This window comes from Clytia hemisphaerica, unplaced genomic scaffold (genome assembly GCF_902728285.1).
Source record: "Clytia hemisphaerica strain Z4C2 unplaced genomic scaffold, Clytia hemisphaerica genome assembly, whole genome shotgun sequence".
Classification (NCBI taxonomy): Eukaryota; Metazoa; Cnidaria; class Hydrozoa; order Leptothecata; family Clytiidae; genus Clytia; species Clytia hemisphaerica.
This window is the reverse complement of record NW_027103721.1, coordinates 568,850-590,099: the sequence shown is the minus strand read 5'-3', so window position 1 is coordinate 590,099 and position 21,250 is coordinate 568,850. Positions and strand designations below refer to the sequence as shown.

The following is a 21,250-nucleotide window of genomic DNA, read 5'->3' as shown; positions in this document are numbered from 1 at the left end:
CTTTATAAAGGGGGGGGGTAGCGATGTTCAGAAAATCTCAGAAAGGGGGGGGGTAAGAGAATTTTTTCTAGAAAGGGGGAAGTTTTTAGAAAGGGGGGGGGGGGTTCATCTAGAAAGGGGGGGGGGTAAGATGTCAGTGGTATGTTTTTTTTTGTGTTTTCCTAAATTAGAAGTTTTATTTTTAATTTACAATGCAACGTCTTCTTTATTAATTGTTTAGTATGTTTGAAACATTCGATTCAAAATGATTCTATTTTTTTCGCAATGCAGTGTGTTCTATTTTCTTTTGTAGGATTTTAAAATTTTGAGGGGGGTAGCATCAAATTTTAAAAGGGGGAAGAACCTAGGGTAGGGGGGTAGCTCTAGGGTAGGGGGGGTAGTGACCCCCTTCCGAACTATGTCATACATACTTACCAAATCATAATTATAAGAACTGGTTTAAAAAGTTTGTTCTTTCACAACCTTGCCTTGAGATGTTATCATCCCAAAATTTCTAGACCAGACCTCATGCTCAAACCGTACCGTTACATTGGCAAAACTACAAAAAATTTCTTATTTACAGCACTGTTGATTAATACAGATTAACAGTTTCCAGGCTGAGAGCATCTATCAAAATAGTTCATTACCATCATGACCTCATGAATAGGTAACCCCTAATACAAGTCTCGGCCAAGTGACTTCTGGCCCTGACTTCAGAAATCTGGCGCTGAAACTAAGTGCTCTTACCAATAATTATCAAATATAAATCTATGAGTTCCTTTTTTCTTTCACTAGGTAGATAACAAAAAATAAATCAAGATGCCTTCAAAGCCAATCAGTGTTCGCGTCACCACTATGGACGCCGAACTGGAGTTTGCCATCCAACCCAGTACCTCTGGTAAACAACTCTTCGATCAAGTCGTCAAAACTATTGGTTTGAGAGAAATCTGGTTTTTCGGTCTGCAATATGTCGATACAAAAGGTGATACAACGTGGTTAAAATTAAACAAAAAAGTGACGTCACAAGATATCAAAAAGGAAACACCATACCAATTTAAATTCCGCTCCAAATTTTTCCCTGAAGATGTCGCAAATGAATTAATTCAAGAAGTCACACGAAAACTTATTTATTACCAAGTTAAAGACTCTATACTAACTGAAGAGGTGTACTGTCCGCCTGAAACTTCAGTTCTTTTATCCTCGTACGCTATGCAAGTCAAATATGGAGATTATAAACCTGAAACACACACCCAAGGATTTTTATCGAAGGATCGTTTATTGCCACAAAGAGTATTGAACCAGCACAAAATGAGCCATTCTCAATGGGAAGAACGTATTGTCAACTGGTGGGCTGAACACAAAGAAATGCTCAGGTACATTGATTGATTGACTGATTGATCGATTTACTGATTAGATTGATTGATTGATTGATTGATTGATTGATTGATTGATTGATTGATTGATTGATTGATTGATTGATTGATTGATTGATTGATTGATTGATTGATTGATTGATTGATTGATTGATTGATTGATTGAGAGCTGATTCGTGAGTACTGTCCAAAAATAATTCACACAATAACCTGCAACAGCTGAAACTTTATTCTAAATTCGACACTCATCAATTTTATTTTTTCTGAATGAGTTTGTCGAATTGTCATATAAAATTTATAATCTGTTATAGTTTGCATTCCAACTTTTCTTTCTCATCAAAATACTTGATTTTCAGGGACGATGCTGTACTTGAATACCTCAAAATCGCACAAGATTTGGAAATGTACGGAGTCAATTATTTCGAAATCAAAAACAAGAAAGGAACCAAACTATTCCTTGGCGTTGACGCATTGGGATTGAATATTTACGAACAAAGTGACAAATTGACTCCCAAAATTGGTTTCCCATGGAGTGAAATCCGTAACATTTCTTTCAACGATAAAAAATTCGTTATCAAACCCATTGATAAGAAGGCGCCTGTAAGTTTTACTGTATTTCCTTTTGAAGTTAGGTATACAAAATTTTGAAAATCTTTGATTTCGTCTGAAATGAAAATTCGAACACTCAAAGTTATCAGCTCTTAATTTTACAGCGTCTTTAAAAAAATAACTACTGAAACATGGGGGCACGTTCTCCGGTGTCACTTTTTTTGCATTTTAGTTCATCTAACAACTCTTGAAAAAGTTTCTGGTTGATTTCTAACAAATTGCGTGGATCAGTCAGAAAACTGCCAATTAATAGGTATAGCGACTTCAAATTCAATATATGTTTTATTAGGAATTTGTATTTTACGTCGACCGATTACGAATCAATAAGCGAATCTTGTCGTTGAGCATGGGTAATCACGAATTATACATGAGACGACGAAAACCCGACACCATCGAAGTCCAACAGATGAAAGCACAAGCACGCGAAGAGAAATTGGCTAAACAACAAGAAAGAGCTCGATTGACGCGCGAGAAACAGGCCCGTGAAGATGCCGAACGTGAAAAGCTCGAAATGGCCGATCGTCTGAGAAAATTCGAAGAGGAAGCTAAAGTCGCTCAACAAGCGCTTGACCAAGCTAAAGAGGACGCCATCCGAAAAGAGGGATTAAGAAAAAGAGCTGAGGAAGAGGCTGCCCGTCTTGAAGAATTGAAGAGACAAGCTGAAATCGAACGACAGAAATTGGAAGAGGAAGCGGCCTCTCAGAGAATCGCTAAAGAAGAATACGAACAACGCGCCGCAGCCGCCGCCGAAGAAGCTGAACGCCGCGCGGTCGAGATCGAAGAGAAGCAAAGAGAAGCAGAGAGATTACAACAAGAATTGGCTGAATCTCAACGTCGTGAAGATGAACAGAAACAGGTAAGGGAACAAAAAGTCTTTTATTTTAGTCTTGCCCTATTCTTTACCGTCAACCTGTTTGGGAAGATCTTTGTTTGTCACCGCATTCTGCAAGTCTATTTTTTGAGAAAGAGTTGATATAAGAAGTTTTGATCAATTTTTGAAAATTTCTTGTCGTCAATGTTTTAGTTGTTGTTTTTTAATTCTAAGCAAGCTTTCTTTTACTTTCCATCCTTGCGTAGGAATTATTGAAGATCATTTCGACACCACCTACCATCATGGTACAAACAGATGAGGCTGAAGAAACCTCCAATGAACACGGTGCTGATCTGGAAGAAGCTGAAATGGACAATCGTGAATTGGAATACACTTCGGAACAAGACAAGAATGAACGGCTCAAGAACCAATTGGCTGTAAGTGATGTTGTTTGTCAATATATTTTGCGTGTTTGCTTTTCCCTGTCTCAAAGCAGTGCCACAGCGCGCAATGCATTATTCATGAAGCAATTAATTCTATGGAAATGCCCGGGGTTTTGGCAGTAGTGGCAAATTGAAGCTGTAGAAAAATTGTTTAGAATTTGACATTACTGAATCAGAGTTCACCACCAGGAACTTAATGGTTCCTCAGAAAAACTCTAATATAAGGCTTAATTTTCCGAGTATTTTATCTGGATTTTCGACTTCAACATTTTTCCATACATATGTCGGCAGTCATATTAATCTGAAGCGAATTTTCCTGCGTCTTCTAACCTGCAAACTTTAACTGTTGACTGAAGGTTCCTGACCATCAATGTTTATTCGTTATTGCTTTATTATCTTTACAGAGCCTGAGTGACGAATTGAATCAAGCTCGTGATTCAGCTCAATTAACACATGAAGATTTGTTGCACGAAGGGAACTTGAAAGAAGGTCGTGATAAATACAAAACACTTCGACAAATCCGACAAGGAAACACAAGACAACGTATTGATGAATTCGAATCTTTGTAAAAGAAAATGAACACGAACGAATGTTTCAAAATTTTTGGAACCTTTTTTACAGTTGCAGAATGAATTTATTTAAAACGAAAACCCAAGAATTATTTCCATCGAAAACAAAACAACATGAACACATGAACATTTCTGAAATTAAAAAGATTTTATATTAAAAGTATTAAGAAAAAAAAGTCTAGTATTGATTATTTTGGGACTAATATAGAACAAAAACAGGGACAATGGTTATGGCATTGGCCTTTTTGTGCAAGTTTGTTAGAAATTATTTTGACTTATAATTTTCAATTTTCATTTTATTTTGAAAATTCGTTTTCGCTCAAGGAAAAATCTGACAGGTTCCGATTTGAAGAACTAGAGGAAATAACTTTATTTTTTCTTCTATCTCAGTATGAATTTGATTTGATATTGAGATTCGATCAAGAATTTTCCTCATCTTGGAACTTTCCTCATCTTGGAACTTTAAATCTTTTTCACTGAAATTTTTTAAGTGATTTTTTAAACGTGAGCCAATTTTCATTTTTGTGCTGATTTTTAATTCATTTTTTTGTTTATTTTCTCATCAACAATCATAAGTATTACGTTTTGTTTAGCAGTTCTTTTTCATCAGATTTATATTACTACTACATAGTTAGTATTTGATTACTTTTAACTTACTTTCGAGATAACTATACCTTTTTCTGCTCCAACAAATCAAGTGAACTCCGTTTTGTGTGCAGTCATTGTCTTTTCAATTATTTCATATTCTGAAAGAGCTGTGGGTTTTTTTCTTTCTCTTCCAAACCTAATTCTCAAGATCTCCCGATTTCTTGTACGTAGAATTTAACAGAAATTTTTAAGATATATTTTCACCTTTCTAATAAAAAAATTTTCTTTTCATTTTTAGTTAGATTTATTTCTTTTTGATTTCGTCCTTTTTTTGTTGCTTTTGCCTAAATATGTTTGTTTATTCTCGTTATACATATTAGATAGGTTTTTACAGATTGACAGAGTTTTAAAGCTCCTTTGGTCCAAAAAGTTGATCATCTTTCGAGATACAATTTATGAATTTACGAGATCGAATCCAGAGTTGTTCGCCTATTTGTTAATTGAATTTCCATGCCTTCATACTTTCTATCAAGAGATCGTTAATCACATTAATTAGCTTTTAAAGATTTGATAATTTCACATGGAAGTATTAAAAATGAGCCTCCACCTAGCCTAGTGGTTTTTCGTTAAAATTTCAACCTGTTTTGATTTTTATAGCTAGATACAGGAAATGGGAAACGGGAAATGAAGATGTCATTCGTCAGAGGTAAGAAAATGATTAATTGTATGCTCTTATTCATGATATTAATGACGTAATCGTCAGCCGTGCAAAATTACTCGAATCGTTAATTGCACTATTACCACTTTTTGCACTCTTCGGCGGGGGGGACACTTTTGTCCCCTTATTCTTTTCTCTCCCAAGTCCTGTGTCAGAGACTTTTTTTACTATATAATAAAAAACAAAGAAATTTTACGTAACAAAGGAGAAAATACCGTAATTTGCACTCGTCCTTCGGACTCGTGCAAATTACTATTTTCTCCTTTGTTACTCGTGATTAATCGTTAATTGCACTCCAAACCATACGATTACTAGTACTAATGTTTTCTACGGAAGCATCCCGGTTTTCGCCAGTGCTGGCAAATTTTAGCTGGAGAACAAAGTTTTAGTTTGCAACTACTGGTTGAAATCCGTAGATAACACAATGTAATGAATATGATTATCATTGATTGCTCAGACCCCAGCTGGTTGTCACGCAAGGTTTCTTCAACGTTTGCTAACTTGCCTCACATTGAAGTCAGATGAACGTTATTTTCACGTGTTGTGTCAGCTGAGATAACCGAGAATGTTTCCTCGTTTTCATGGCTACTATCGCCACAAATGCATTCTTTACTGAGCATTATTGTAATTTGAATTTTCATTATCTTTTCAGGTATCAATAAACATGAGTTAGTTACTGAAACTAAATTATAATAAAGAACATACGCCAAGATTGCATGCTTTTTGTTTATAAGGTTGAAGTTCTATTTCTTTATGTTTTTTTCTTACTTCAGGTAAAAGTTAAAGATACAGATTGGTCTTAATTTGTTCTTTTAAAAAACTTTAAATCCTACTAAAAAGGTCTATGTTTTTTAAATCTAAAACAGAATTTTTAGTTTTGGTCGAGCCTTGGTCCATATCCATACTTGACCCAATAAACCTTGAATATTATTTCAACTCATAACTAGAGGCCAAAATCCCGCCAGGATTCTTTTATTTGTTTTGAGAGAAAACAGGTTAGATAGTCTGCTTTGGATCGATGTTAGCTTAATGATAGATGGTGTTATGAGTCAAGATGTTTAAGAACGAATAATTGCTTAATGTTGAAGATTCTAGATTTCTCACTAAACGTTAACCTTGGTGATTTCAAGAATAAATATTATCTTTCTGTTAATGAATATCTCTCTTGTCTAGCCCAAATCTTAATTTATATCTTCTTTGTTGATGTCATCAAGGTTGGAAGGTCTCTAACACAGAAACTTTGTGAGGATTTGCATTTTTTCACACTTTTGAGTTTTTAATTGTTCTTATCTTATTCTTTTTTTTTTGGTGGAATTGAAGTATTTTAGTTTTTTACCCTTTTACTGTTATATTGGCCTGTTTGTTTTAAATTCGACCAGCGTATCCTCAGGGATAGTATGAAATTGCTCAATCTTCGAGTCATGAAATCATGAACATAATATATCAGAGTGTAATGTAATTTTTAGAATAGTGGTGAGTCATCACAATTTTGGTAATTGTAATAACATTCCATTCCAAGCCATTTTGGAATACCATTTCAGCAGAGACCTCTTCAAAAAAATACTTTTTGAAATCTTTTATTTATTTTTACAAGGATCTTTTGAAGTAGCAGTTGCGTAAACAACACTCGTTAAATTTCATATCCTTATTTGGTTATTCAACTTATATTTACCAAAATTTGCGAACAAAATGGTAACCTAGGGGACTATAAAAATTTTCTTAAGATATGTTGAATTTTCACAAGTTCATAACAACTTGTTTAGATTTTTTTCCTATATAAGAAAAAATTTTCCCAATGCAATATATATTATACACTTCATAAATTTAGAAAGACTTTTTGAAGTGAATTTGATATTCTTCAATCTGAATTTTTGAAAATGGGCGTATGATAATTTTTCTGAAGTTCTATCAGCTTGCTTTATAATTTTTTTTTTGGGATTACCAAAATACTATTTAAATAGCCTATAACGTTATGTTTGTTCTTTGTTCCTTGAAAATATCTATTTGCTCATTAAACTGTTATAAAAACCAGGGGGTACATTACTAGGATTTACTTATATTTGCCTAATAAACGTTTTTACATCCTTCAACAGAAGATAGAAAAGACAAATGTCAATTTTGTCCCTTTTTTATTTCTACAAAACTTTGTGTATCTTCTTAATCTCTTTTCTTTATCTTTTTTGTTTTCATAGGAGCCTTTGTTGTGGCTGAATAATCAAGTTTACTTTTCTCTTCTTGAATTTCGTCGTTTTGTGAAAGAATGGCTTATTCGTCAACTAAATTTGCTCTTGATAAGAAGCGTACTGGAGACGAAAGCGTCAAAATGAAAAACAAGGTTTGTTATTTTTTACTATTTCTTCAAATTTTTTTGATGTAATGGTTACTTTGAAGGGTAAGGGACACGCACTTCCCAGTTTAAAGTCAAATTTCATGGATTAAGTGATGGCTATGTAGTTTGAAGGGGGTTTATAATTCAAAGTAAAGAGGGCGTTACGTTTTTTGTTATCCATAAGAGTTATTATTATAAGATCATTACGTAATGTTATGAAGTAATTGGTCTACAGTGTGTCTGTAAAAAATAGAGTAGAATTAGAAATTCTTTGTAATCTATTCCCTGCTTATTTTCTTTTAAAGATACTATACAATCTTCTTTCCTGTTTTTGTCAATACACTCTTTTTTTCAATTGCCAGTAATTTTTTATAAAGCTGGGCTGTTCTACTACTGTGCTATTTTTACTAATTTACTTAAAATTCATCCAGGCCCAGTATTGTTCTTAAAATGTTCTGTTTTTTAAAGAAAGTGTGAACTAGAAAATGATTTGACTCGTTGGTTTAAAAGGAATTTAGGAGGGTCAGTTTAGCTACGTTGGTTTCGACTAATCTTATTGAACTTAATGTGCTATGTATGAAGTTAAAAACAAAGATTTTATAATTTAACTAACACGGTTGCAATGTGTGAAAATGTGCCTACGATCTTCTATTAGGCCGGTGAAAGTTGATTTTCTTTGAAATTTGAGACTTTACTGTCTGAATCGGATCATTTTTACTTAATGTAGTTTTGAAAGGCCTCATCAATCCTTTTTTATATCACCTGGCTCTATACGGAGCTATCAAAACTTTTGAAAAATGGCTACAATCACGTGGAGTCGTCAGTCTTTTAAAAGAGCTCTTTCAGTAGATACATTTGTGTTGTTTTCTTACAAAACATTCTATTCTTTGCATACCAGGGACTTTGATATTGAAAGAAAATAAACCTCTCTCAGCCAAAAGAAGCATTTTTATGTTTGAATTGACTTTGACAGAGATGTGTTATTTTTGTCAGATGTCGTAATTCTGTAATGGCAGTGACTTCTAACTTCTCAAAAAACCTCTACGATGAAGTATTGTGTACCAATCAAAGGTGGTTCAGTATACCTTTAATTACAAAAATTGTACTGCTCTTCCCCACTTTGCTCATTAGTGATTTAATGTTTCAAATTACTCATTCTTGTGGTCAGGGCAGCGCCTCCTTTTGATTTCCGTTCGCGAGAAAAGAAGTGTGTTTTTGAAATTCTACTTCACTCAAAAAAACTTCATTTCAATTTATAGTAAATAAGACTAGACTTTCCAGTGTAAAGTGTATAAAAAATCGTATCCTTACAAATGTAGTTTTTGGAACTATTTCATTAATATTTTCTAACCTCTACATGAAAAATTGTCCTGGGTATTGAGATTAATGTTATTCGGTCAGTAATGTTTTGGATATCCGCAGCCATTTTTTTTTACCGAGGGTTGAATCTGTAAAATGGATGATATCCTAATACAACTTTGGAGGTTAAGGTGGTCGTTAACACTTCTGAGATAGGATCATCTTTTTCGGGTCGAATTTTCAATTTCGGGTTTAAATTAAAGATTGAACCTTGCTAAACAATATCCCGAAGTTTTATTTCATATAAAGAAGAGGAAAGTAGAAAACTTTAGGTCTTTAGACACGTACCTGAGCAGATTTTGTGGTCCGCCCCAAACGCCCACCCTGCCGCCCGTCACGAAAATCGCAATATTAGCCCTTCTGGTTCTTGGAGCGACTCCAAATTTTTACTGTCGCTACTTAGAGCCACAAAGAACATTCCCGGAAAATTTTACACCGGTACTGTTGATAGTTCCGGATTTATGACAATCAAAACAAATCCGCCATCTTGAATCTAGTCAAATTTCAAGTGTGGATTTTTGGGAAATGGCTGTGAAAATGGCTGTTTCATGGCTTATTTTCTTGTAGTAAGTGATGTTTGATGCTTCCTTTTTATATAAAGAGCTTCTCAAAACTCCAAGGAACATTTTTACTTGATAAACTTTCTAATTTCCTTCCCCTTGGGATCAAATTTCAGCGCCACACAATGTGTGACAGGTACGTGTAATGTTTCTTCTGTTTTCTCTCTCTTTTTAGTTATTTAATTGATAATTTATTGTTTAAAACGTCCATAACTTCATCTTGAAGCTATCCATACACATTTAGTTGGATTTTGATAGTGATATAGTTGATTTTGGTGTATTTCGGGGTTTTCGCAAAAGTGAAAGTGAAAGTGCTCTTTATTAGACTTGAGCGCAGCTTTTATTTCAAGTAATAGGGATAAAAATTTGCTTTATTACAGTGAAATGTGTTACTTTAACCAATGAAAGGGTTAGGGAATACTTTTCAATCACTTTTCACCAAATTTAAGCTTTTTCGCAAGCAAAAGTAAGGTTTACGCAACTTTTTTGTATGTTTGCGGTAATCTCAGGGTTCTGCCCGACACCATAAATTTGCTGAGACATGCAAAAGAAAATGGCTTTACTTTCTTTCTTAAGGTGAAAATTGGATCAGTGCATCAAGTTCAACTGAAATCTGTCAAAAATCCCATATTGAAAGCTTTTTTTCCTCTTTCTACAGCAAAAAATAGTTTTAAGGCCAGTTTGCGCAAAACAGCAAAACCGGGGGTTTTCAATCTTGTGGCGGAAGAATCTCAGGATTGGCTGGTCCGATTTACTTGGAATTTTGTACACAGCTTTCTCATAGTGCAAGGGGTGTTTTGAGTGAAACAGATTTTTCAAAAAATGTTTTGTTGATTTCAAAATTTAAAAAAACAGTTTTTTGCGTTTTTACCCCCGGTTTTTGATTTTTTTAAAAAAATTTTTCACTCAAAACACAGTAGGTCAATATTGTAACATAACTGCCAAATATCAAAATCTAACTCCATCTGGTTGTTGAGATTCTTCTGCCACAAGATTTTGATATCTATTTTTAGAAATGACGTCATGACCCCCGTCTTTGAAATTTCTAACTTTTTTTTCTATTTTTAGATCAAGATAATAATGAAGTATCATCATACAAAATTTCAACAATATATCATTTATATATTTTGAGATATTTCAATTTGAATATTTTTTGACATTTTCAAAAAGTTTGTTAACGACCACCTTAAACAAAGGTGATATCTCAGGATTTTAAGATGAAAGGATGGCCCCTCAATATTTTGCCAAATAAACATACTTCAAATGCTTCAATTAATTTTTCAAAAATTTCTTTCACATTGACTCCGATTGGGTCCTAGAGTAGCACTTTCAGCACCTTAAAATTCAAAAATCTACCTCTTAAATCAATATTTGATCCTCTCAGTTTAGTAGGGCCCCTAGAAAGGGAAAACTATGAAGTCAAAACCGAAATCCTCGATGCAGAGATTTCAAATGAGAAACTTATTTTAGTGTTATAGCTAGTCAAAGAAACTTGCAAACTGCCAAGGACTACGTCGTGGTTATGTATGCATATGTCTGACTTTGACTTTGAAAAGACTCAACGTCACATTTACTATCCTATCTTCACTTCCTATATTGTGTTCATTTATATTTCCGCATCCAATCAATGAACGAAAAGATGACGACTTCACTGTCATATCTCTATATTTGGTCAAATGCAAATTGTATATCCTGTTTTACTTTCCAAACGACGTCAAACGACTTTGCATCCGTGATCAGCTTCCCTTTTCATGGTCAAACGTACTCTAAATGAATACTTAATAACCTTCTGATAGATTCTTATCTTAGGAAGTGAGTCCAATCTTTTCTTCTTTCCACCATCGTATACCTATTTCTTTTCCTTAATATCTTCCTACAATCTTTCTCATGGCTCAAATCATAGTTAGTCGTTATAAAGGAAAGACGAAAACAGCATTCTGCTTGATCAAGGCAAAGAATCGAATTTTGAGAGCTGACTGATTGATAAAAAGTTCATACCAACATGCAAATCAAAGCCAAAGTTGACAAAACACCGAAAGTAAGATTAAAATCAATAGTAATTGTGATTTGATTTTGTTGTATTTAACTGGTTCTAGCTCTTGTCAAAACTTCTGGAGTGAGTTTGATTTTGTTGTGTTTAAATGGCTCTTGCTGCAAAGTCGCCATGAAGTCGCCATGAAGTCGTGATATGGATAACTTATGATGTGTTTCTTTTTGCCGGTTGTTGATTTTCAGTACTTTTTAATTGCTACTAATTGCTTAGTTTTACTTTCTAGTGAAGTATCTGATTACTTGAGGGGCTAATTGCATGATACTGCTTATCAGAGCTTTAGATCATATGTTTTATCATGAACATATAAACGACTGGACACCCATCTCATTTGTCTTTTTGTAGAAAGGGCTGCTAGCTTCGTTGCCGCCTCGTTAAAAGCATAAAATGAAACAATAGATTTTGATGATATACCACTTGGGAGTACCTTGCTAGCAACGTCGAAACTTCGACAAAAGTCTCTGTTGTTCTACTCTTCTCAAGTCTTTTATCTATACCATAACAAAGATAACAGAGGCAAAATCTTCGTCAGCTTGTCAAAACTCCGGCTAATATTTCTAAATTTTGACTTAAAAGTGTCTAATAATTTTAGAGAGTGTCGCATTCTAATTTTGATATTCTTATGACACAGTCTCTAAACTTTGGCAAGCTATTTTTTCAAGTCATAAAAAAAATTATTGGAGTGACAAAAGGGATTCAAAAGTATACACGCAGTTGAAATTCTGCATTTTAGAGTTGAAAATATTGATGAAATATATTACAAACTTGTAAAAAAATTCGAAAATAATTTTTTTGTCCATTAGGAGTAATGTTCAAGCTCTATCAATCTTTTTACCTAAATAATTCAAAGAAATAAAATTATGACAGAATATTGTCGGATTTTTCATACAAATTTTGAAAAACAGGCGGCAACGAAGCTCGCTTCAAAGAGGCAATAAAAGATAGATGTCCAGTCGTTTATATGTTCATGGTTTTATACATAGGAAAAATAGATCATGTAGGGATGATTTTGGGGCGCAATTTTTCTTACATTGAATTTCGAATCAAAAACAAAGCCAATTCTCCAGTGGGTCTGGGATTGTAGGGAATTTTTCCCATCATTAACGAATAAATTTTTGCCAGATTCTCTAGCGGGGCGGGCCTCCTACCGTGTCTATGACAAAGGGGTGTATTTGAGAAAACTCATGGCTCCGTTTCCTAAAAATATATTTAAAGGTAACTTTTTTCACTGATTTTCTGATTTTCATCGATAGTTAAGTTAATGTTATCTTTTAAAAACGAACCACAGAGACCTTGTTTGGAAACATTTTGAAAGTTTTGCAAAATTAAAGTTTGAAGACAAATCACGCTTTTACTCAAAATTGTATGTGCTTGTTAGACATTTATTTCTGATTGGTTCGAATTTATTGTCACTAATAAAGCTATCAGCTGTAAGTTGTAAAGCAAGTAACATGGTAATAAAATCACGTGAACTTTTTCGAGTAATCACATGTTGTGACTATGCATTGCAATCCGTGTATTACTTGTACCCAGATCCACTTGCACCAAATTTTAATTCTACTGATTGGCCTATAGCGCTATCAAAATCATGAAAAGTGAAACATGAACTGGGAATGACTTCAAAACATTTTATTTCTCTTTTAGACCAACGTTAAAGTAACCACTGTTGATGCAGAGCTTGAATTTCCAATCGCCAGCAATGCAACAGGAAAACAACTTTTCGATCAAGTCGTCAAAACAATTGGCATTCGTGAAATCTGGTTCTTCGGCCTACAATATGAAGATGGTAAAGGCTACACAGCATGGTTGAAACTAAACAAAAAAGTCTCTGCACAGGATATTAAACGTGAAAGTAAAGACGCGCCATATGAATTTAAATTCTTAGCCAAATTTCACCCTGAAGAAGTTGAAGGAGAACTGATTCAAATGATCACACAAAAGTTGTTCTTCTCCCAAGTTAAAGAAGGTATTTATGGGTTTTAAACTTGCCTCAGTTCAACATTGTCTACTAGACCTAAGAGTACCTGCTCTTACACCCCTATCAGTCCAACATTGACAGGGAATTTGATTTTGAAAAATTTCTTTCGTAGAATAAATCACTTATTCCAAAGAACATTTTAAATATATAAATCTAATCCGAGTTTACCTTCTTATACAATTTAATAAATATGAAATATTTCGGACACAGTCAGTCATCAAATCCTTATGTTATTAGCGCGATTAAGAATCCGGGACGAATGTCATCCAGGAGTTACCCTTGAAGTAGAATCGATTCTTGCTAGTGGAAACTCTCTTGTTTTTCCTTACTAAAGACAATTTTAAGGATACATCCAAACGTGGTAAGATATAAACTATTTTCGCTTTCTAGGTGTTCTCAACGAGACGGTGTACTGTCCACCAGAGACATCTGTCCTCTTAGCATCATACGCTATGCAAGCTAAATATGGTGATTATGATGAAGCTTCGTATAAAGTTGGGGATTCTAAAGAGAAATTGTTACCAGAGAAAGTAAAAGAACAACATAGTTTAACAGATGCGGAATGGGAGGAACGGATCATTCAATGGTGGAAACAACTTAACGATATGATGAAGTAAGTGTCAAAGGAATTGCCAAGATCTGTCTCTAAGATTTGTCGACCTGGCATTGTATATTGATAACAATATTGATGAGCAATACAAAATTGTATTATTATCTTTCTAAGATAAAAGTTACAGCCTTGTGTAGAAGGTATACTAATAGAGACCAAATTTTGCTCAACGGTATTGAAAAAGCATACGAATTTTTTGCTTCAGTTTATTATTTCTGGGTTCAATTCCTTTATCAAGGATCAAGCTCCAAAATTTCTTGTCACATACTAAATTGGCCTGAAAATGGTTGCTTGAAGATCCGAAATATTCTGTAATAATAACATTCTTTGATTTTCGAGCTTTAAAATCTGAAGTTGTACTTAACTTACAATTTTCAAAATTTCTTTTGCTACTAGAGAAGATGCTCGAGTTGAGTACCTTAAAATTGCACAAGATTTGGAAATGTACGGAGTCAATTATTTCGAAATCAAAAACAAGAAGGGAACAGAGCTCTTCTTAGGTGTCGACGCACTGGGATTGAATATTTACGAAAAGGAAGATCGCCTCACACCGAAGATCGGTTTCCCTTGGAGTGAAATTCGAAACATCTCATTCAGTGACAAGCGATTTAATATCAAACCCATTGACAAGAAATCGCCAGTAAGAACGCCTTTTCTATAACTTGTTAAAAGAAAGCAGATATCATAACCCGGGTGGGGGCACTCAAGGTAAATACGTGGAGCCCTTAAGGGTATATTTTCCAAGCTTCCTAAAGTGCACTGTAAGGGTAGAAATGAGCAAAGGAGGTATGCAGCAAACATGAGAAAAATTGCACACAAGGGTGATCTGATCATATTTCGAGTGCCCCCCCCCCCTCTCCGGGTATGATAAATACGATGGAAAGGTTTTGAATGTGTATTTTTTAGCAATAGTCATGGGATAATCTAATACTATTAGGACTGATTCTAATCGAAAGTAAACAATCTTATCCGTGAATAATATCAAAATTCAGAGTCAGTGAAATATAAAAATTTCTAATTTCGGTGAGAGTTAATTTCGCAGGAAAATGATCAATCAATTTAATTTCGGCGGGAAAAATTGTTAACGAATCTTTTAAGTGAATCAGCAATAGTTTTCTTCTCTCAAAGTATGATTTTGATTGACAAGAATTGAGGTCGTTGATGGTTTTGTGATTTTTTTCAGGATTTTATCTTTTACGTCACTCGACTTCGAATCAATAAACGTATCTTATCCTTATGCGTTGGAAATCACGAATTATACATGCGCAGACGAAAAGCCGACACCATCGAAGTCCAACAAATGAAATCGAAAGCGAAAGAGGAAAAAGAAGCACGACGCGCCGAACGTAACAAATTGAACAAAGAAAAACAAGCTAGAGAGGACGCGGAAAGAGAAAAGAAAGAATTGGAAGCTCGTCTAAAACAGTTTGAAGAAGAAGCAAGGTATGCAAACAAAAAAAAATAGAATGCCAAAATGATCTTTCATCCAACTCCGATGCTTACAAATTTTGCTTGAGACCCTTAAGTGCCGCATGAACACTTTCGATTGTGATTGACGGCATTTTAGTAATACAGACGCGCGGGCTCGTTGACGCGGATTCTTTTCTCATTGAATTTGCACATGTTTTTGCATGGTTTCTTTAAACGGTATTGGACACTTCAGCTCGTCAATTCTTTGCCACGGAAAGTCATGTGACATCTTTTTCAACCAATAAGATCTAATGATTTCGAGGGTAAAACAAACATTATGGTTTAAACTCACTAAAAGATTATGTTTACTGAAAACACATAATTAATCTTTAGTAAGTGCTCTGTTGTACCACAGCTCTGACGTCATGCCGTGGCGAAGAATGCTTTAACAACCAAGTATTACTTCCTATGTAACGATAGTGAGTTGTTATTAGCCATATAGTTGCTTTATCCTGTTGCATGGATCAAGTTCCCAAATTTCTTGTCATTTCTCAGTTGACTTGGAAAAGGGTTCTGAACGATCCGAAATTTCTTTACATGAAAATATTTTTTTTAATTGAAAAATACAATTTTGTATATGAACTTAAAAAATTAAATGTTAAATCTCTAAATATTTTCAGATTAGCACAGGAGGCTCTTGACAAAGCGAAAGCAGAGGCGGAAGACAAAGAACGAAGGCGGAAAGAGGCGGAAGAAGAAGCTGCCCGTTTACAACAACTCAAACTAGAAGCTGAAGAAGAACGAAAAAAGTGAGAGCTTTTACTTCTTTTTCTTTTCTAAACGAGGTCTCATGATTTCGCTTTGTAAGTTTGGACTGAAGAGCTGTCCAGCGGCAAAACGTTTCAAATTTATACGATTTCTTTGGACAACATAGATGTTGGCACCTTAAAAGGGTCCCGATTCACTTTTTATTCCCTCGCTGGCCAATCCAAAAAGAATCAAATTGTCGGCCCTTCTAAAAATGAATGTATTCCTCCACAGACTTGAAGAAGAAGCTGCAAACGATCGTATCGAGCGTGAAGAATACGAACAACGCTTGGAGGCCGCACGCTTAGAAGCTGAAAGTCGTGCAGCACAGATCGAAGAGAAACAAAAAGAAGCTGAAAAGTTACAACAAGAATTGGCTGAATCTCAACAACGAGAAGAAGAACAAAAACAAGTAAGTGGCCATAAGAGTAGAAAGTAGAGTATCCGGCTAAGGTGCGCAAGCGTTGTGGGTTCGACTTTTAGCCGGGTTATACCAAAATGGTACTTGATGACTCTCTGCTTGTTGCTCAGCAACTTAGGAGACGAATCAAGGGTAAGTGGAGAAATCCACGGAGTTGCGCCCTCCCATATCTACACGCTCAGAGAAAAGAGAAGCTTTGGGTCGCCCTCGATTGCTTATAGATCACAACCTGCTCTGTTTGCATATTAGCCCATTGAAGGTTAAACCGGATGAGCATCCTCATTATCCTAACCAGTTACTGGGGCTGCTACTGAGTGGGTTTTGTGACGCTACTCCAAACTATCAGGATTTTTTCAATATATATGTTGAAAACCTTTGGGTTTGTGTAGTTACTATGGTCAAACCTCATCAATATCAATTGGTTGCCAATGAACGCTTGCAGAAGGTGGTTATGGAAGAGAATTTTCGACTGAATCCTTAGAGATCCTTTTTTGACTCTGCTTTGTTTATCTTTTAATAATAAAATCGTTCTTGATCTTAGGAATTACTGAAGATCATTTCAACACCACCAGCAGCTATGGTGGAAACGGATGAAGGTGATGAAGATGCTGAGAATGTTGGTAAAGATTTCGAAGAAGGAGAAAATGATAACAGAGAACTAGAATATACATCTGCTGCTGATAAAAATGATACGTTACGTGCTCAACTGAAGGTAATTGTGATTCTTTTGAATTCCTTACTTAATGTGTGACTCTTTTTTGTTTTTAATACACCATCAGTGATTTTAATTTTTCTTTGATCGTCTAAAGAAACCCTTTTAATTCGTGAACTGTCTAATTTCTTTTACCCAAAAAAGCAGTATTTAATCTAATGCCTTTCCATGGTATCCTCGAACCTAAATTTGCCCTTCTTAAAGGAAAATTAGACCAGCTGGCACACAACGTTGTTTCAACGTTTTTCTAACGTTCACAACGTTCATATAACGTTAGAAAATCGTTGAAACAACATTGTGTGCCAGCTGGGAGAATGCTTTTATATAATGAATGTAAGGAATTCGATATTAGCTGGCTCATGATTTGGTATAATATTCTTTCACTTTTAATTTCGTTTTTAGTCTCTTGGTGAAGAATTGAATTTGGCAAGAGATGAAGGAAAATTATCACGTGAAGATTTGTTGCACGAAGGAAACTTGAAAGAAGGTCGTGATAAATACAAAACACTTCGACAAATTCGACAAGGAAACACAAGACAACGTATTGATGAATTCGAATGCATGTAAACATTCAAGATTCATGATAGTTTTTTTGTTTATGTTTGTTTGTGTCACGTCAAAGTCAACAATCGTTTTTCAATCAGGTTGTAGCAGCTTCATGTATCCTCATGTATCCCCTGTGTTTTAATTGGTGAGGACGATTAGTTTTTCAATTATACAGATTCCAGCAGGCTGAGGAGTAAGCGGGGAGTAAGTCAGCGCTATCACCCTCGAACTTGCTGGTCAAAACTGTTGGTTGTTTCAAACCATTTCAGTTGCTCCTCCGACTTCAAAAGGGTAGATACATAAACTCGCAAGTTATTAGGTTTGTGGTAGAAGCTTTGACTTACCTTGCTTAACTGTATCGGTGATTGCCAGCAGTAAAAGAAGCTTAACTATCAAAAGCTAATCCCACCCAAAGCATGTATTATGGGGGAGGTTTCAGGGGGTACCCGATTCCGCAAGTCCGTCAATTTTTTCTCCAATTTCCGTCAAACCGTCTTAAATTGAACCAAAATTCCGTCACCGAAAATTCCTTTGAAATTCAATATTTTTGTCGAAAATTCCGCAAATTTTGAATATCTTTTACTAATTCCGAAATTCCGCAAATCTTTTTGCTAATTCCGTTTTTCCGCACTAAAATTGTCTAATTTTCCGTCTCCGTCAGAGAACCCAATTTCCGTAATTCCGTCTGAGTTTTCGCCAAATTCCGCCACTCCGTCCGAAAAAAGGGCCGATTCCGCTCCTCCGCCAACCATGAAACCCCCCCCCTATTATTGCAACTTCAAACGCGCCAATCTTTCATGTTGGACCAGGACATCAAAACAACTTGGGTTTATTTATATTTGAGAATTTCAAATGACAAACCTATTTCGTTTGCTGTAAAGTTGTTAGAAATTTTCCTGTTTCATGTTTACCGTTTTTCGTTTCTTTGAATGTAAATATTTTTCCTTTATTTTATATTATTTGGATGTGCTGATTTAGATGTCTTTCCTCATCTGAAAAAAAGTTGCCTTACTATTTCATTGATGAGATATAAAAACAAACTTGTCAAATTATTTTTACACATTATAAATTATTTTTAGTCGTATTGATAAGAAGAATAAATTCTATTATTTTCATGAAGCCTTGCAGTATAAATTTTCTAGCATGAAACTTAGTAGGGCTTGAACTTCCCAGAAAGGTTTTACAGGCAGGTTTTGTTTGACTAATGCTCTAACCCTTTGGATCCGTACATTATTTTTGTATTTTAGGGTTCCCTTTGACACCTAGGCAAATGCGATGAAGAATGACTTTTTGATGGCTTCATATACACCTGTAAAACTATATATTTTCTGAAAGCATATGAAATGTAGAGTCTGAATACATATTCGAAAGTTTTGATATTTTGCTCCTAGCAGCCAGCCTAGGTTGCCTAGCAACCAAAATTTCGTCAATTTTCAACTTTGGAGTCATCTGAAGAGTTGATTAGTTGAGTTTAGACTACGAATATCCCCACAAATAAGACCCAATTTAGTACTGACCAAATGCAGAAAAAATATTTGAACAAGCTTGTCTACTGAAGCTGAAAGTCAAAAGTACTAAAAATGGGTAATTTTTCCTTAGAAAATTAGTACGGCTATTTTAACCTGTGATAGAGACCTGTGATCTTACAAACCACTCAAAACACATGGTTTTCAGATGGGTATATTTTCTTGAGACCATCTTGGGAAAATTTCATAGAAATCCAGCAACCTAATCAGATTTTATGGTAGTTTGTTTTTGACAGGTCACGAATCCAATTGTCTCGCACTCAATTTCGCTTATATTTATACACCCCTGTCTCACAGACCCGCTGGGACCCCAGCCCTACTGAAAATTTTGGCCAAGTTTTTGTCCCCGGTGGACAAAATACCCCACAATTTCAGCTACACTGGGTAATTGACTTTGATTTCATCCCCATTCGAAATTCAATACAAAAAATTGCTGTCCAAAACCATCCCCACTGGATATTTTAAGCTAGGTAGACAATAGAATTTCTATCCCCATTGGGACTTTGATAGAAAATTTTTATCCCCACTGTTGGATAAAGTTCCACCGGGGCTGTGAGACATGGGTGTGTTCATGTAAGTCTCAGAAGAAGCGTAAGAGACTGGATATACGATATAAAATGTAACTGATAAAATGTAAAATATAATGATAAAATCAGTTTGAGCTTAACATGAGGGTATGTGCTTTCCAACTTCGACTTTTCCATAGAAATGTGACAGAGACATGCGCGATGAAATTCTTATAGTTTATCGTCACACGTTAGATTTCCCAGAGAATGCTAAATTGTGTAGTACCCACTGTAAGTCGACGCTTTCTTATTGAAATATCTGCTATTCGACTTTTCCAGTACAGTAATTGTGTAATTCGAACCAAAAATATTGGTTCGCTAAGCTGGAAGGTTGCATAAAGTAGTTTCTGTAATTCGAATAGATCTTTTTATAAACTAGCCATAGCTTTCACTAACTGCCACCCGCTAGTACAAATGATTGTAAAAACTAATTAATGCTAATTAAGGCCCGGGGGGTACTACCCTTGTCGACCGACGGGGGTGCTCCGCTGACGTTCGAAAAATGGACCCTACGTGGGACTCGAAATTTGCGATAAAAGTGACCCTGAATGGGAGTGAAATTCCAAAATTTTCTCAAATTTTCTACTTTTTCCCCAAATTATCCAAAAATAGGCACCCTACGGGGGACTGATTTTTCTATTTTGGTGTTTTTGCGACCCTACCTGGGACTCGTGCAGGTCAAAAAAGGTACCCTGACCAGCGGAGCATCCCCGTAACCCATCTTGCCCTAGTACCCCCCCCCCCCGGGAATTAAGGCTTTTTAATGCTTTATAGCAAAAGTTTGGAAATGATTTGGAATAGTTAGAATGATTCTTCTCAGCATTTTCTTTGATATATCAATGAAAAAGCTAACATGAATGAAACATTTGTTTTCTAAAAATGTGAATTACTTTTTACAAAGAATAAAATACGAATCTTAAAACATTCATTAGGAAAAGTGTCCAGGTAGAATCAATTACAGACAGTTACAGACAGATACTAAACCAGTCAAAAGACATGCAACTACATTTGTTTCAACCAATTTGAAATATAAATGAATAGAACCAAACAGCATAAGAAATGCTATGAGCCAGAAACATAACGAGCAGGAACCAAAAATTGACAGGTAACAACGTACTTCAACGAGTTTTTCCAACGGTTTAACAAAGGATATCGTGATCCAAAATTGTTTACATTAAATGGATTTACCAGTAATCTAGAAGCTGTAACAGCATTGTGTAAAGGATGGAAGACGATAGGACGTAACGTGGTAATAGTATCAGTAACGAGGCAATATTAATGAGCAG

General features: G+C 35.1%; 2 protein-coding genes across 3 annotated transcripts; both read left to right on the top strand.

The window, feature by feature from the left end:
- Nucleotides 1–755: 755 nt before the first annotated feature.
- Nucleotides 756–4,672, top strand: LOC136804329 (radixin-like). Its single transcript, XM_067061036.1, has 5 exons — nucleotides 756–1,352; nucleotides 1,709–1,952; nucleotides 2,251–2,817; nucleotides 3,039–3,209; nucleotides 3,620–4,672. The coding sequence occupies exons 1-5, from the start codon at nucleotides 799–801 to the stop codon at nucleotides 3,782–3,784; spliced, it is 1,701 nt and encodes a 566-aa protein (XP_066917137.1). The 5' UTR covers nucleotides 756–798; the 3' UTR covers nucleotides 3,785–4,672.
- A 2,608-nt stretch (nucleotides 4,673–7,280) lies between these two features.
- On the top strand, nucleotides 7,281–18,044 carry LOC136804328 (radixin-like). Of its 2 annotated transcripts, none has more exons than XM_067061034.1 (9): nucleotides 7,281–7,425; nucleotides 13,033–13,354; nucleotides 13,757–13,979; nucleotides 14,373–14,616; nucleotides 15,160–15,419; nucleotides 16,067–16,195; nucleotides 16,428–16,605; nucleotides 17,156–17,326; nucleotides 17,729–18,044. In XM_067061034.1, exons 1-9 carry the CDS (start codon nucleotides 7,351–7,353, stop codon nucleotides 17,891–17,893), a joined length of 1,767 nt encoding a protein of 588 aa, XP_066917135.1. In that variant the 5' UTR covers nucleotides 7,281–7,350; the 3' UTR covers nucleotides 17,894–18,044. The 2 variants fall into 2 exon arrangements, with proteins under 2 accessions (XP_066917135.1, XP_066917136.1); XM_067061035.1 differs by lacking the exon at nucleotides 7,281–7,425 and adding an exon at nucleotides 11,259–11,376.
- Nucleotides 18,045–21,250: the final 3,206 nt, after the last annotated feature.

What these genes read in the sequence shown, in the direction of transcription:
- LOC136804329 (XM_067061036.1), top strand. Translation starts at nt 799, where the DNA reads ATGCCTTCAAAGCCAATCAGTGTTCGCGTCACCACTATGGACGCCGAA. An exon ending in GAACACAAAGAAATGCTCAG is followed by an intron (nt 1,353 to 1,708) that starts GTACATTGATTG and finishes CTTGATTTTCAG; the next exon opens with GGACGATGCTGTACTTGAAT. An exon ending in GGCTCAAGAACCAATTGGCT is followed by an intron (nt 3,210 to 3,619) that starts GTAAGTGATGTT and finishes TTATCTTTACAG; the next exon opens with AGCCTGAGTGACGAATTGAA.
- LOC136804328 (XM_067061034.1), top strand. Translation starts at nt 7,351, where the DNA reads ATGGCTTATTCGTCAACTAAATTTGCTCTTGATAAGAAGCGTACTGGA. An exon ending in GAGAAGAAGAACAAAAACAA is followed by an intron (nt 16,606 to 17,155) that starts GTAAGTGGCCAT and finishes TCTTGATCTTAG; the next exon opens with GAATTACTGAAGATCATTTC. An exon ending in CGTTACGTGCTCAACTGAAG is followed by an intron (nt 17,327 to 17,728) that starts GTAATTGTGATT and finishes TTTCGTTTTTAG; the next exon opens with TCTCTTGGTGAAGAATTGAA.